Below are 16,740 nucleotides of genomic sequence, written 5' to 3' on the forward strand. Positions count from 1 at the left end.
GTCAGTTTTTTTAATCAAAACAGACAAAACACTGCTAAAGAAAAACATTTGTGTAAAGAATTTTTGACTCCTTCAATTGAATAAAGACCACATTCATTTTTATCCATATTCAAATATAGACCATTTATGCTTGTCTGATACGTTTATCCCTTCCTGCTGTTCTTATTCTGTCTTTATGTTTGTCATATATTTCAATTAAATCCTTCAATTGAATAAAGACCACATTCACTTTTATCCATATTCAAATATAGACCATTTCAGTATAGATATATGCTCGTCTGATATATTTATCCATGCCTGACTCTTTTTATTCGGAAACACTTTACAATAAGGTTCATTAGTTAACCACATTAGTTTACATGAACTAATAATGAACTGCTCTTTTACAGCATTTATTAATCTTTGTTAATGTTAATTTCAACATTTACTAATACATTATTAAAATCTTGTTAACATTAGTTAAAGCACTGAACTAATATAGTGTCTGTCATATATATATATATATCTCAATTAAATCCTTCAACTGAATAAAGACAACATTGATTTTTATCCATATTCACAACAGCATGAAAGTACCTCGTTATCATTCTCTATCTGTCCCCGACCAATCCCTCACATCTCAATGGGTCCTAAACTTCCCTGTTTATCGGTTCAATCTGGATTTGTCTAATGAGGCACTTGTCCTCTACGGCAGTGTGCTGTGTGTGTGAGTGTGTGTGTGTGTGTGTGCTGACGTAGAGGTGGGCTGGCAGAGAGTTAAGTGGAGTAGTCTGAGTGCCATCAAGATAAGGCAAACATCAGAAGTCCTGAAGACAGTAGATTGCTCAGTCTGAGTACTGATGTATATACATGAGTGTCTTGTCAGATGATATCTCAGCGGATCCTCACAGCGTCGGCTCACATGCTCATTCATTCATTCTTTAAACAGAAAGCACCAGCAGAAAAGTTGTAAAGTGATTTCATGAATGAGGTAGCACGACATCGCTTGGCACTCTCCAGCATCATTTTATTTTTCGTCAGATTTGGACGATCTGAAGCTGATCGCTGGAAAGCTGTGCGCGTGTTGGACGGATCTTCTCCTCAGGCAGAAGAGTTGTTGTGAGAGAGTTTTGCAGAAGAGCAGCAGCTGCAGCATGGATTACTTTTTATTTCGACTCTTCTGTTCTTTGGCTTTAGCGTCGCTTTTAGTTCAAAGGTAAGGACTTGCTTAGTTGTTTCGTTTAAAATTGAAACCATTTTATTCGTTTCTGCACGTGAATATCTGTTGACATTGTCTAGGTCTATTTACTGAAAACGTTTAATCATAAACATAGCTTACACTAAATAAATTGGCATGCTATTCTGTTTTTACGTGCAGTAAGATGTTTTTAAAGTTTTGTTTATAACATCTTTGAGAAAAGTAAAGTTTTTACTCTTTTATAATGCAACTAAAGTATTTGGAAGTGTCATAAAGTGCTGAGGTAGGCTATTTGATTCAGTTTTGATTGACAGATTTGAATATTTTGCTAATAAATAATGTCTTCATGAGAGTTTCATTTCATATCAGTGAGCCCAGTTATGCAATAGCTTCTTTGCAGTTTACTAGTCACTTTGTTTGCATTTCCCTTTAATATTATTATATTGTACTGGTAGTTTGCATTGCAGTAGTTATACGCACATTAGTAGATATAGTTTCACATAACTTTTATTTAATGTACTGTTATTGCATCTGATATTGGACAAGTAAACTCTTGTGTAATTATATCAAATCAACCCCTTTTGATTCCATCTTGTCTGCATGTATGTAGTATCTATTTCCGGCACATGGCGTATTTTGTATTAGTCATGATCATTGGGCTCCTCAGTGGCTCAGTGTCACTCTAATGTGTGACACAGCAGTTTTGTATGACACATGGGATCTTTTTATATCATAAACAATGCAAAAGAACTCAGAGTATTTATTACCTCTTTAAGCATATTTTTGTGCAGATGTATTTGGATACTCGATAAGGTTTCATTCTCTCTTCTAGGGCAGACTCAAATGAAATCCTGGGACTAAAGATCCCCTTTGACCCCATTCTCAATGCCAACACGGTGTGTTTGACCCTGCCCGGCCTGACAAAGAAACAGCTGGACGTGTGTATGAGACATCCAGATGTGACGGCCTCTGCCATACAGGGCATTCAGATCGCCATCCATGAGTGCCAGCATCAGTTCAGAGGACATCGCTGGAACTGCTCAAGTCTGGAGACCAGGAACAAGATCCCCTATGAGAGTGTTGTCTTCAGCAGGGGTAAGCAACAAAATGTATCTAAACTATGTTGAAACAGTGACTTTTCAATTGGTGAACATTTCAGGTGAAGTTTTTGGAAAATCTGGTTTCGGTTTGGTCTTTTCTTGGGGTCAAGGTGTAGACGTACAAAAACAGAATTAATGATGGTATTCGTACTCAATTAAGTAATTGCATCCAAACTGGTTTGGTAAGCTAGAAACTGACCCATACTGGTAAATAAATCCAAGTTTGTATATTACAAACACATAAATGTGTGATAGTAGGAAAGCTCTATCAGCCATAGACATATATCATGTAAAAAGTGAATGTAAATATCCTGCAAGGGGGCTTCCCTGGCCAGCTAATGCTTTTACTCTGTGCCGGTGCAAGTGCTGTGAATTTGCTTTCAGCATTTTCCCAACCCTCAGTGGCAAAAGCATAAACCTGTTTAGTTAGTTTCTGTAACCCAAAGTGACAGTTTCCTTCAATCTTTAATTCATTTTCCCACTTCCTCCACCATCAGCGCAGCCGGGCATGCCTCTCACTTTAAATTATTTGTTAGATTGATTTGTTCCAGGTCTTTCATTGGCTTGGAAGGAAATCTAAAACAGCATTTCCATGTCCGTGTCTTCTGGCTGCGCCTAAGTGCCGTTTGCCCCCCATAGAATCATGAGAGGATTGCACGGAGAGAAAAAAAGCACCGGCTGGTGTCGTGTTTGTGTGTATTTCAGCATGCAGGTCTCCTCTGCGTGAGTGTGTATGTCACTGTGGGTGGGTGGGTTAATAGGTGTGAGTTCCTGTGTGTTTTGAAATGATCAATTGAACATCATTCAGCTATCTCAGATCTTTGCTTTGAGCCCCGAGGGCAGCTCTGCCATCAGCAAGCGTTTTTGGAAAACACAGCGAATTCCTGACACTGACTGTTTCACACCTGATTTTAGTCTTAAAGGCTCATTAGTCATTTGTAATCGCCAAAGATGGACAAAACAGGACATGGAGGTGAGGCGAGGCTGCATTCACAGGCCTAATAGGACAAGCCCCAATCTGCATTAAACACGCTTTTTAAGTGGTAGACATGGGGTCATGGCCAGTTTAAAACCTGTTCAAACTTGGAAATTTCTGTTTCTCTTGAAGGATCATAAACCAAAGGTCTTGTGGTCATGCAAATGCATATGAATGCAGACATTCTGCAGACAAGTAATAAGCTTTAATATTTTTGTAATTTTGGTTGACACATACAGTAAGCAGTCTTCAGTTGAGTTTCTTTCAAATCTTTGAAATTAATCAGACTGATTAAGTCTCGCTTTCCTTTTTTTTAAATTATTTAAATAAAAACTAAAAATGTCTTTCACTTTTTATATTTTCATTTCATATATATATATATATATATACATATATAAATATTCTTTCAGATCAGATCATTTCTTGTGTGTGTGTGTGTGTGTGTGTGTGTGTGTGTGCGTGATTTAACAGTTAAAACAAGAATTTTATATGTATACTTAAGAGAGTCTTTTACATACTGAAGAAGTGCCCTTTGATTTTAGCAGGCAGAAGGAACTATAAACTATTTAGCCTTTAGTGGGCTCTTTCATGTTTCTGAGCATGGCCTTCTTTAATTCCCCATCTGTCCCTGAAAGTGATTCAGGAGAGCCTGCTTTTATGAGACCTCCGTTTATTATTGTTTGAGACCATTAGCGTTCAACAAGCCTATAGCACACGCAGGAACCTCTGGTGAGGCATCTTCTTTACTCTGGAAACACTGGAGAGAGAAAAAAAACACACTGTAATTAAATATTCTTATACAAGGACAACAACAAAACATGCTACTGCTACATGTGGCTCTCATGTGTTCGAATGTATTTGCTGAGGAATTTCTTAAATCTTGTCGGAAAGCCTTAAAGTCTGCCGCGCTTCAGTTCTAATAAAGAGCGTGGTGGATGAGAGCTGAAATCCAGATGAGCGGCATGTGATTAGTGCAGATCAAACGGCTGCTAACAGTAGCCAGGTTAATTGCAGCCACGTTTTTGAGCTCAGTGCAGAGCCTGTGTACAGATGAGCATGTCTGTGCTTAGCCGCACTAACCAGAGCCCTCCACACCTTCTCCATTGTTCCTGCATGTGCATGCTTTGGATACTTAAGCGCTGCACAGCGTTCATTAGATTTGTTGTGCTTTGTCCTGTGAGGTCTTTCTGTTGCTTGTTGTGTGGAGGAATATACTGGTACTGCTGTCAAGCATCAGGGCTCTTGCGGTTTCTCCTGCCGAATATGATAGCGATCTCCTCCCCAAAGCACGGAGAGAACAAATGGCAAAGTGGGCGATGGACAACATTTGAGCGAGGCTTGCCTGAATAATCCCTTGTATTGTCTCTTTGGCAGGTTTCAGAGAAAGTGCATTTGCATATGCTATTGCGGCGGCTGGCGTGGTGCACGCCGTGTCCAACGCCTGCGCAATGGGCAAACTGAAGGCCTGCGGCTGTGATGAGAAACGCAGAGGGGACGAGGAAGCGTTCAGGATCAAACTCAACCGTCTGCAGCTGGAGGCCATCAACCGTGGTAAAGGAATGGTGCACGGCGTGATGGAACACTTTCCCGCCGACGCTCTCGGCCCCCAGGACTCCTGGGAGTGGGGCGGCTGCAGCCCCAACGTGGAGTTCGGGGAACGCTTCTCCAAGGAGTTCCTGGACTCCCGTGAGACGTACAGAGACATTCACTCCCGGATGAGACTTCATAACAACAGAGTTGGCAGGCAGGTGAGAGACGGCGTTATGTTGGCTGTGTGTGATGTGTGACACTAAGCCTGAATGAATCAGCAGTGTTGGATTGCAAAGGGGATCGACTTACGCTCCCTTTTAAGGTGCGTTAAAACGCGGTGTTCAAAGATGAGCGCTTCTTTTCTACTGAGATACTATAACCGTGTCGCATGTACTAAAGGAGACAATAGCGGTTGAGTTCCTCCTTTTGATGTACCTAGAAGCTACCTAGAAGCTTTTCTCCGAGCGGCAGTTAAACATGAAGGGACGCTCGTGTTGCAGCTGTGCTCTTGAAAGCTTCATGCCTGTCCGTTTTGCCAAGCGTAACATTTTTGTTTGTGCGTTCCCCGCCTCGTGTGATCATTGGTTTTTCCAAAAAGCGAGGCCCTGGCATCGAGAGAGGTTTGTTGAACTTTTTGCCTGGGCTCCTGCCTGTGCGTAAACGTACGAGCTGGTGCCCCGTCTATGCTCAATTAGGTGCACTCATGAATCTTTTCCGATCTCCACGCAACAGCGTCCACCCCCCGAACCACCTACCAACAGCAAAACACTTAAATGAGCAATAACTCCACTCGAGCAAAAGCAAACATGTGCTTCTCTGAAACGTGTTATCTTTGGATTTGGGAATGTTTAAAAGGCATTTAAGCTTTATCAAAATATGCCTTCCCTGGTGTTGCCTTTGATCAGTGAGTCCCTCATGGTGGCAATGTGTGATGTAAGGGATCGAGGTGTTGTCTCTTTGCCTGTGTTGGACTAATTAGATAATAAGAGGTAGATTAGCAACACTGAAGAACAGTTAAGTTAAAAGAACTGGGAGGAATAAAAGGACATGGAAGAGGTGAAGAACTGATGGGTCCTAATGACCTTTCTGAGTCATTACTTGTTACTTGTGTTTCATAAGGAAAACAAATATAGTGCTCCCCCAATAGTAAAAATGCCATTTGTTTTACTCCATAAACATTTATTTCATGCAGCTTGTAGTATAAGAGCACAAAGTCATCAAAAATATGCAATAACACAAACTGAATTATGCAGTGACTAAAATAGTTAAACACATCAAAAACATTCTAAATTTTAGATTATTCACTCTTTGCTTTGATGACAGCTTTACACACTCTGTATATTTTCCTGACCACATTCATGAGGAGCATTCTGAGATGTCTCCGAACACTTGTTTGCTGCTTTCCTTTCACTCTCCGGTCCAAGTCATCCATCTCAAATACTTTCTTTTTTTTTCTTTTTTTTTTAGTTCTGTAAAGAAAATGATATATTTGTCTACAAAACTAGCTTCAGTCATTTAAGAATAAGCATATTGATCAAGCAGTTGTTGCAAAGTTGTTCATAAATGTTAGACTTAGTCTCCAGTTTCTAAACTATTTAATTATTACATTTACTAAAAAGAGTTGCAAGACAAAATTGTGTTGGAATTATATAATGACAGTTAAATTTTGAAGTGGAATATATGAACATATATTATATATTTTTATCTAAATCTAGTTCATATATTATATATTTTTTTCTAGTTCTATATACATTTAATGAATATATATTAAAACTCATTATTCTGAAAGTTTTGCAATTTCCCTGCCAGTGCCAAGTTGCCAACCAGCATTTTTAATAATTTTCACAAAACTTTCAAGGATCCCAGAATATTTTGTTGTATGAATATCTGAATATGCACTATATCAAAAGAAAGAACAGAGCATCTAACTTGATCCATTCTTTTTTATCAACACTTGAATGTAAGTTTCATAAAAAAGCAACATTTTGAACAAAAAGCTGAGAAAAAACACATTTTTGTCAAGATTACGTCCAGATCAGACTCAGAACGATGATCAAAACATAGATGGAGTAGGTCAAGTCCATCAACACCCCCAAAGCTTGCACAGTCCTATACCTCTTCCTGGGTCGACATTTCATTCAGTAACGTTAGGCAGTTTTGATTTATATGCTGCTTAATCATGTTGTATTACATGTGCATAGCATAAGCAATGCTTCTGTCGCTTGTTTCTGCTTCTTCACTGTTTCGAGATCCGGATATTCTGTACTCTTTTAGAACATGCTTAATAGTGCCCCCTACCATATAACAGTGAAAACATGAATTGTCTGAAAATTCCGTCAATGGTGGGGAAGCATTGTGTCATATATGACTGCAAAGGCCACCCATAAAGTGGCACCAGGCTGAGATCAAGTAAAACACATTGGATGGCACAGTGTATACTGAACCACAGCCAGTATACATCAAAACAGTTGTAAATGTATATAAAAATAATATTTTATAAGGGATTTCATCTCTTAGCCCTCCTTTTCAATTGCATAACTTATATGTCTACATTCCATCTCCGTTGTCACGAAACTCATGACGCACAACAAAAACACAGCTCTGATCATGGTGTCTTCCATCCTCCAGTTGTTGACATTGTTGAATGCCACACTTAAATGACATCAGTGTTGACTGGCTTACGTCACTTCAGAGTTCCTACTGGAGGTGCGAATGCAGCAGGAAAATGGACCTAGGGGTAATTTTAGTTCTCGGGGGACTGCCCTGGTGGCTAGTTCCTACAACTGAGTTCCTATAACTACCAAGTGCTAAAGCCCCTATAAACAACCACTTCTCTTATTTCTAAAGTCACATTTTACATTTGAGACACTTTAATCTATAGCAACTTACACTGCACTCAAGAGTTGTTTTCTTAACCAGATTTTTACAAGTTCATGTATTCCCTGGGAATCTAACCCATGACCTTGGCATTGCTAGTACTCTACTAAGCCTAACTCTTATCATGTGTTATTGCTCCTACCACTATCTTAAGAGCGTCACTATTGCTTGTAACTCTAATACTGTCCAACTTATTTTGGTGTTGCAACAAACAACAGCTCATCAGCTGTGCGTTCTAGATGTGGGAGGTAAGATATCATCATGGATTAATCTGTTGTCACTCTTTATCAGGACGGTACAGAACTGAAGTGTACTGTAAATGACCACGATAAGCTCTGATGGGCCATCACTGGCAGTTTCACACAGACAGAGTTGCAGATTGTTCATTGTTTGCTGCTTCCTCTTCTCCAATCTGTCTCTGTATCGTTCCATCAGTTTTCTGGTTCTCTTGATTATTCAGACAAAACATACTTGGTCAGTCCCAAATAAAGTAACAGATACACTCTTAAAAATAAAGCTTCCAAACAGGGTTTTTTGCAGCGATGCCACAGAAGAACTGTTTTAACTTCCTCAAAGAACCTTTCAGTGAACAATTCTCAAAAGAACCAGAAAAGGTTCCATGAATGTTAAAGGTTACTCATGGAACCATAAATGCCAATAATGAACCTTGATTTGTATTTTTAGTTGTGTTCGCCATCTAAAGTACTTGATAATTCTCATGTCCAATTTTGTGTCTCGCTCTATACACTTTGACGCAATGTTTTAGAGAGTGTAAATTTAGGATATTTCTAGAGTCTTTGTTATTGATGAATTCTGTCACAGTTTCATGATTTATTATTGTAATTATTATGATCATTGGCTCATTAGTTCATTGGCAAAAGCCACCCATTTGCGGACTTAAGAGACGACACATCAAAGGATCTTTATTGTTATCAGTTTCTAAACTGAATAATTGTTATTTACATTGGATGATCTATAAAGGATGCTGGAAGTTCAGGATTTCTGTCTGAGAAGCTCATTTAGGAGGTGTGGTGTTTGATCAAGCTGCCAGCGAGGGTGTGATGTACAGAGAGACGCCATTGCTCAGGAATATTTCTTCTGCTTCTGCCAGTAAGCCTATTTGGCATCCGAACCTGATTGTCAGAAAAAAAAAGACAAGAAACTTTGCTGCTACCGAAATATGTTACTGTTGGCAGGTTTTATCAAGTCAGTGTCAGAAAGATGAAAAAGAAAAATCAGAAATCCTTCATCTTCTGACTTTAATTATACTGATATTCTTGATAAAAGAAATGTGATCTCAAAATTCATGATGTTTTTTTTTTATGCTTATCCCATTGTCTTTGGCAATTGGGTCCCATACTTTTGGGAGATGGGTGATGTGATGTAGGGGTCCCATTTTTATTTGCAAGGTTTGCGACCCAATATTCCCCAACCTCTCTCCCCGGGAAAGGTAGTCGCTTGTCGAGGAATGTAGTGACTTTACTGGGATGTACATGTCGCCTCATGCCCACCCTCTGGTTCTCACGACGTTCAGTCTTGTTAAAAGCTCTAATTAGTGGCTGCTGGCTATTTGGAAACAGATGTTTAAAGCTAGCAAAAGATTTTAGACATCAAACACAGCGGGAAGTAGAAAGACATTCGCCCTTCCTTCCCCAAATACAACTTTTAAACAGTCTGTCACTGGCCAGGGCAACACAAAGAGAGAGAGAGAGAGAGAGAGAAAAAAGGAAACTGCATGAAGAGAATCAATTTAATTGTATTGTTTTAGTATTTGCCATTCACTGCTTCTGGCAACATCATGTGGACCGGCGGGTCGAAAAGAACAGGGCATGTTTTTATGTTTGCAGTAGTTGCCGATTACATGGCAACGTCTAGTGGGGTTGTAAATTATTTTTTGCATGTTTTCATTGGAGCTCCTTCCACTCAATGAAGACCGGTTGGAAAGCCAGGCAAAGTTTCTACTTTTAGAGCGAAGCAAGCAAAGGGCAGGAGACGGTACAGAAACACAGTTTAGAAGGACAGTGTTTTGACCTAGAAGTATTAGTGACATTTCCTCTACATTTCTTTGCTATATACACCACACATGATTTAAATATAAACACGTTTAACTGAAGAAATACATCACAGTCTGGTCACGCATCTATCCGAGACTTTAATGAAGATGTGTGTCAGGACATTGAGGTTTTGGTGGAACGCCTCCTCTGGAACATCAAAGGAACCGAGCAATTCTCATTCAGCAATTCATCAAGAGCCATTAGATGGAGGATCATGTTGTCGGGCACCCTGTCATCATTTTGTCCTAGATCTTAAGTGGACTATCCAGTTTATACCTAACAGTGTCTTACTGCGACTGCAGCACCCTGAACAGGAAAGTGCTCCACAAATAATCACCTCTGACTGTGATGATGCTTTTTGGATTGGCATACAAATATTTTAGACATTAATGTTGCTGTTGTGAGTGTTAAAGACATCACAAAATGAAAAGTGACCCAATTTACAATTTAATGGCAAAACATTCCTTCGCATTCTCACTATTCAGAAAAGAATTATAAGAAATTGCACAATGCATGTCATTTTCTCTACAGCTTTTCCTGTGGTCATCCAGACATGGGGTGCTTGTTGCAGTGCTCCTCAAACTGTGCTGTTCTCTGTACATTTCTTCTACATCTGGATTTCTGGATTAATGATATGTTACATAGATGCTTTTGTTCACAGATCAACTTTATCTGGAATAGTTTTACAGTAAATTGAAGGAATATGAGCAATGTTATGTGGAAACTTTTTATTAGAAAGGAAGCCATGTTGCCATATGGCAATTCCGTACCATAGTGGAATTGTTAGTTGCATACTGCAGTTAATTAATTAAACATTTATTTAGATGTGCATTTATTTAAATGCATGAATAACACAATGATAATGAATTGTGCACAATAAGACAAGGGGCGTTTGTCCTTGATACGTGTCATGTTGAAAAAAAGCTTTTTGGGGGGTAAATTTTGGGTAAATGTTTCCATATGGAAACTCTGTAATGGAAAATTGTAAAAGACAAACTAGTTTTTCTTAAAAAGTATCAATTTTTCTTTCATTAAAATCGAATTACATTGCATTGCAGAGAAAGTAATTCTAACCAATAATATCATTGAATATCAGTATAATATCACCCAAATGAAATCCGAATGGAGAAAATAGTCCCACTCAGAAATATAGCACATCCGGAAAGCCAAATGTGTTGCAAATGCTGTTTCAGTTGTTTTTAATAGTATTCTTGAAGGACTTCAGTTGTATTAATGGCTAATTAGTATCAATATTTGTTTGATTGATCCCCAATTATTGAATGTACATGTAAAAAGCTGCTTTATTTAAATATTAGTTTTATATTGTTGATTTAGTGTGAAGGGAAAATCATCTGACTTGAGGGGTTGTACATTTACAACTGTTTTGCTGTATACTGCCTGTGGTCCAAATGTGCTACCAATGTGTTTTACTTGATCTCAGTCTGGTGCCAGTTTATGGGCGAGCCTGTCTCACTTTTTCTTCAATTAAAGTGGCCCAGATGTGGCTTTCAATTTGCTCTGCACCAATGAAATTACAGCACACCCTTCAAAACATCCACATCCACTGCATGTCGGAAAAGAAAATGTGCAAATTTATAGGCCCTAATATGTTTTGCTTGCAGATCCATTTATAGTGGCTTCTGCTGTGTTACTGTAGCTTTTGGAGCAGCACATGTTGCTGTACACATCAAATCCTGATGAATAACTGCAACTCTTCTTCCACTGCACATCTGCTCTTGCCAAAGACGTGTCAGACCGAAAGATTTGCTTTTTTCAAGGTTGAAATATGCCTGTAAATGAAACTGTAAATGTACGTTCCTTTGCTTATAAAGCCCTCTATCCCTATAGAAACTGTAGGATACAGCGAATAAAACGAATCTGCCAATAAAGCCCATTGTTTCACAAGTCTCATTCTGTGCCAGCAGGGCAATGCAGAGGCTTGACAGGCTTCGCTTTAAGGATGTTAATCTGTTCATGGCAGACAGAGGAATGAGCTACGCTTCCTGCACTTCATCTGTAGCTCCTCGGGCTAGACGGCCTGCCAGGCTTCACTCAGATGCTCCACCTCTCCACATAGATTATCCTGTTGTCACTTAAGCAGGGCGGCAGCTTCCAAGAGCACTTCCTGTCTCTTCCTTGCTTCCTCCACTGCCGCGCACCCACGCCACTCCTGCCCTTAGGTGCCTCGTCCAGGCTGAGGAGGAAGAAGAGCAATCAGACCCTGCGATCTTCCATCCCTTCCCTATAGCTGCCTCACCATGGGCCGTACATGGCAAGAGCAGGCAGGTTCACTTCCTAACTGCTGGAGGTGAGACATTTAATTTCCATCAGGTCCTCAGCACTCAAAGCGAAAGGATTTGAATATCCTTATTTGTCTGTACCCGAATTGCATCGGCCCTCAGGGGACTGATTTGGCTTCCTTTTGCAAGGCTGCGGTCGCTCGAAATGATCCCGTCCATGAAAATGCTGGTGCCGGAAAGGGTTAATCCTCGTTTTCCCCATCACTAAGGGTTAATTTAAGTACCATTGGGATGTTTACCTCAGACATAGTGAAATCAGCCTAAAATTTTTGTATCTATGTTGAGTGAAAACAGGTTTTATAGTACCTGATTTGCCATTGTGGGTGTATTGTTGTGATTGATGGTTGTTATCTTTGGCCTCAATAAGGGTGTGATATCTGTTTCATATCTGTCTCTCTACTGTTTGTGCCCATTCATATAAAACAGACCAGCTCCATTTGCATGCGCACCTATGGTGGCTAAGAGCTTGAAATAGAAACCACCGGCATGCAAACCGCATAGCCTGGAGAATTCACGATCTTCAGGGATGGGAGATGTCTGCTTTTGACAACTGCTAAATGGACCTGCGACTTGAGGTGAATGGCAACAGATGTCTGCCGTTTATCAGAACATACGTTTTTAGAAAACTGTGGCCCTGGAGGATTGAAAAGTTGTTTTGAGTCATTTCATAAAATGAAGGGGGGAAAAAAAACCTATATATGTTCTGAATCATGACGCCACTTCATAGGAAGAGGAAGACAGAAGAAAAAAAAAAAAACACAAACCATGGCTGAGTGACATGAAATAGCACAGCTTTATATTGTACAGGGAAACCTAATCCATTGAGTTTTGACAGACAAAACTCGACTTATCTCTAAAGATGTTCAAACTGTGTTTTGTCCCACGCTGAGCGCTAGAAAGCCTGAGACAGTGTGAAATGTGGGATTGCTAAGCCTTAATGTTTGTGCTTGTGTTGTTGATATGGGTGGGTGCTGGGGCATCTGTCAGTAGTGAGGGTGGCCCCTCTTCCTCTTAGTAATTGGATCTAAAAGTTTATAGCCAGGGATGACAGATGAATGCATTGTTGAGAGAATGGGAGGTCTGAACTTGTGAGTAGGGCATCCTCATCTCCAACCAGTCTCTGACATGTCATGTAGTGGAACTCATAACCACACAGAAATGTTCATTAGTAATACGAGACTGAATAAATCTGTTAATAACAATAACATCACTATCATTTTTTGTTCGAAAATACATAAAAATACAACTCATACATACTGTATAATGACTTGAATACACCTCTTTTATGAGCATGATTTTAATTTCTGAATTAAAATTTATTTAGATATTTTTTTGGAGTGGCTTAAAGTCAAAAACACCAAGGTTTAAAGTTTATAATAAGTAAAGTTTAAAACTTTTTGCATAATCTTTTATCATTATATTTTAGAAATATTGTCCATTAACAATGTTATGAAAAGCAAAATAAAGATAAAAAAAAATACTTTTTAACTGCATTAAAAAACTTTCTTACTGTAGACACTCTTATGTGTCATTGACCCATCTATTCATATATCTTGAGTATAATTTTCCATTCATCACAAATCAGTGATTCATCTAATAAGAACTAAGTTCAGATCATTTTTCACAAATTTTGCAGCTTTAGTCAAAGCATTGCAAGGTCTAGATTGCCAGCTATGGTCCAGATGCGCTGCGGTTTCCAGATATTAACGCTTCCTCGTCTGTTGCAGGTTGTGGTGGACCACATGAGGAGGAAATGCAAATGCCACGGTACATCAGGAAGCTGTCAGCTCAAGACCTGCTGGCAGGTGACTCCAGAGTTCAGAACGGTGGGCTCGCTGCTGAAAGAACGCTTCAACATCGCCACGCTAATCAAAGCCCACAACAGAAACACGGGTCAGGTGGAGCACGCCCACCCCACGCACCGACGAAGAGCCAACGTCAACGATCTGGTCTACTTTGAGAAGTCTCCGGATTTCTGCGAGAGGGACCCCGGCTCGGACTCCGCTGGGACGCAGGGCCGGATCTGTAACAAGACCAGCCAGGGCATGGACAACTGTGAGAGCTTGTGCTGTGGACGGGGGCACAACATCTTACAGCAGACTCGCAGCGAACGCTGCAATTGCAAGTTCCACTGGTGCTGTTACGTGGTGTGCGAGGAGTGCAGGATAACAGAGTGGGTCAGCGTCTGCAAATGAAATGAGCAATCATCTACTAAATGTACAAAAACAGACATTAAACATAGGGAAAGACTAAGAAATCTCTCCCTTTTGCAATGGACTGCCATTTCCATGATTCGAATGGAAAGCACAAAAGCAGACTGAGATGAATTGAGTGCTAGAGAAGTGTGCACATGTTTGCACACTGCATGGGTCCAAGCACAAGATTTCAGACTGATTTTGGACTTGCACTGCATATAATTTCAGAAAGTATTTTTAATTTAAATAAATTAAGAATATGAATATATTGTGGAGTATATTGCCAACAGAGCACTCATCGACACGGCGTTGTGTTCGTTTTATTTCGGTTTTCAAAGAAAAAATGGCTTGTAGTCCTGTAATATAGCACCAAGCAGCCGCATGGGATTCCGGTACTTAAAGAAGAGAAACATATATATTATATATATACACTCCTGAGGGGAAAAAAAAAACAAGCCAAGCCAAAAAAGGTGAAGTATTTAGTGGTCTTTTAATGGTCTTAACCTTTTTATTCATAAATCACTGGTAACTTAGCACAGAATAGCCTTCCCCAACTTTTTTAGAGGAAGAAGAGTTGTTCCACTCAATGTTAATGGCTTCAAAAAAATGTCTCCCAGTTCATTTGAGTTTAATGTGAGAAAAAATATTCGCTATAGGGTTCAAATCGGGACTCTGACCAGGCCAAAACATGAATCTGATGGACTTTTTCCTCAAATCAATTCTTAGTTATCTTTGCAATTTGGGCAGGACTATTGTCTTGTTGTAAAATAACATCTGATTGTCTCTGGAGCATCACCATGCAACTTGTGTTTCATTGTGATTCTTCACTCCACACACAACTTCCCATATTCTGCCAAAAACATGATTCTGTCTTTGATGTTTTTCTGAGACAGCAATGGCCTTTTACGTAGTGCATTTGCTTAAATTTTTACTAATTTCCTGACCAATCATTTGTGGTTAAGACAATTAAAAGCTTAGTATTTAGCCATTTTGGGCCTGGCCCATTTTTTTGCCTAGGACTGTGTGTGTATAGTTAGTACATCCATGATGTTTAATATACCTTTGCACAGAGCCATTTGTCAGAAGAGTTTAAGAAATAAACTCTGAGTATAAAAACGGTATCATATACCAGATAATATCAATCCAAAAGGCCAGCATGTCTGTTTAAATTTCCAGTGATTGTACATATAACCACTTTGATGCTGGTAAAAGTGTAGACTGGTCTTAAAAGGCTTGTTTGCCTTGTCAAGTGACACTTTTTAAGCACAGTCAGATGAATGGATTGCACTCATGTGCAAGCTGTGGATCAATCCTGGAGACCAGTAGAAAGGACAACACTGTTACATGGATATGGACATTTGTTATGGACAAAGGCACGAAAAACACATCATAAAAAGGATCTGAGGAGTCTAAATGTATGGAAGAAGCTGGACCTCTACAGATGCTTGTGTGTATGACGTTTCCCTGCAAACTGTTGGCTGTGCCTCTGTTCACTGTAACAGGAACATATTCACCAGAGCTTTTAATGTCAGTCAGTAGATATTTAGACAAATGTATAATCACATCCTGATCACCACACCCATAATGTGGTAGCTATAGGCCCCCTGAACTCACCAAACTTTATATAAATAATAATAATAATATATATATATATATATATATATATATATATATATATATATATATATATATATATTTCTGCCAGCTTATTCTTCAGTAACACAACTGTTCAAACATGATATTCAACATTCAGAGCTGTTTTATTCTCTTTTCAGATTGTTCATTGTCTCATAATGTCTTATATAAAGTAGTAAAATATCACTGGATATTTTATGAAAATAACTGTTCATGGCCAGTGTAAGAAACCTGTAAGTTTCAGATTTTTGTCATTGAATCATGATGTTTCTGATGTTTCGATCAATAATAACTAAGCATAGAATAAGCTTTTGAACACTTTTGCCCATCTAAATCATCTTTCTGATGAAAAAAAACAAAAAACATAACTACTCATAATTACGCAATGCTTTTCAAAGGGAACTCCAACCAACCTTTTCATTTAGTAATTTTAAAATTTGTCCCAAAGTGAAAGAAGAATCATTCCTTTTTTGTTTATTTTAGTCTTCCAATTTTTGTTCTGTTCTTCTGTTTTGCTTTGTTGTTGTATTTATTTATTTGTGTGATTTTTCTCATGTTAAAATATATGCCAAACATCAAAATGCATTTGTCAAAAAAAAATATTGAGTCAGTTGAATTTTGAGTTGTCAGTTAACTGAGTTCTGGTTAACGTTTAATTCAATTTGATTGTTTGCACATTTAGAACAATTATCCTGGAGAAATGACTGACATGAAATACTGTGCGGGGTAAACGCGATAATATGCATTTTTATTTTAAATGGTATAATTTTAAATGGTATAATTTTTTAAGTTTGAATATATAAGTTATTTTATTTTGTGGATAACTTAATATTTGTAAAACAATAAAGAACTTAATTATAGAAGAGGTTGAAGAGTGATGTAGACATTCCTGCATA

The 16,740-nt window shown here is 38.8% G+C and overlaps 1 protein-coding gene across 2 annotated transcripts; it reads left to right on the forward strand.

The window, feature by feature from the left end:
* Positions 1-474: 474 nt before the first annotated feature.
* Positions 475-16,434, forward strand: wnt10a (wingless-type MMTV integration site family, member 10a). Of its 2 annotated transcripts, none has more exons than XM_048193244.1 (4): positions 475-1,195; positions 2,015-2,272; positions 4,628-5,001; positions 13,742-16,434. In XM_048193244.1, the coding sequence occupies exons 2-4, from the start codon at positions 2,122-2,124 to the stop codon at positions 14,207-14,209; spliced, it is 993 nt and encodes a 330-aa protein (XP_048049201.1). In that variant the 5' UTR covers positions 475-1,195; positions 2,015-2,121; the 3' UTR covers positions 14,210-16,434. The 2 variants fall into 2 exon arrangements, with proteins under 2 accessions (XP_048049201.1, XP_048049200.1); XM_048193243.1 differs by having other exon boundaries at positions 480-1,195; positions 2,010-2,272.
* The last annotated feature ends 306 nt before the right edge of the window (positions 16,435-16,740 follow it).

This window comes from Megalobrama amblycephala, linkage group LG6 (genome assembly GCF_018812025.1).
Source record: "Megalobrama amblycephala isolate DHTTF-2021 linkage group LG6, ASM1881202v1, whole genome shotgun sequence".
In the NCBI taxonomy this organism is placed as follows: domain Eukaryota; kingdom Metazoa; phylum Chordata; class Actinopteri; order Cypriniformes; family Xenocyprididae; genus Megalobrama; species Megalobrama amblycephala.

Coding starts and splice junctions, on each gene's coding strand:
- wnt10a (XM_048193243.1), top strand. CDS start 1,134: ATGGATTACTTTTTATTTCGACTCTTCTGTTCTTTGGCTTTAGCGTCG. Junction 1,196..2,009: donor GCGTCGCTTTTAGTTCAAAG/GTAAGGACTTGC, acceptor TCTCTCTTCTAG/GGCAGACTCAAATGAAATCC. Junction 5,002..13,741: donor ACAACAGAGTTGGCAGGCAG/GTGAGAGACGGC, acceptor CGTCTGTTGCAG/GTTGTGGTGGACCACATGAG.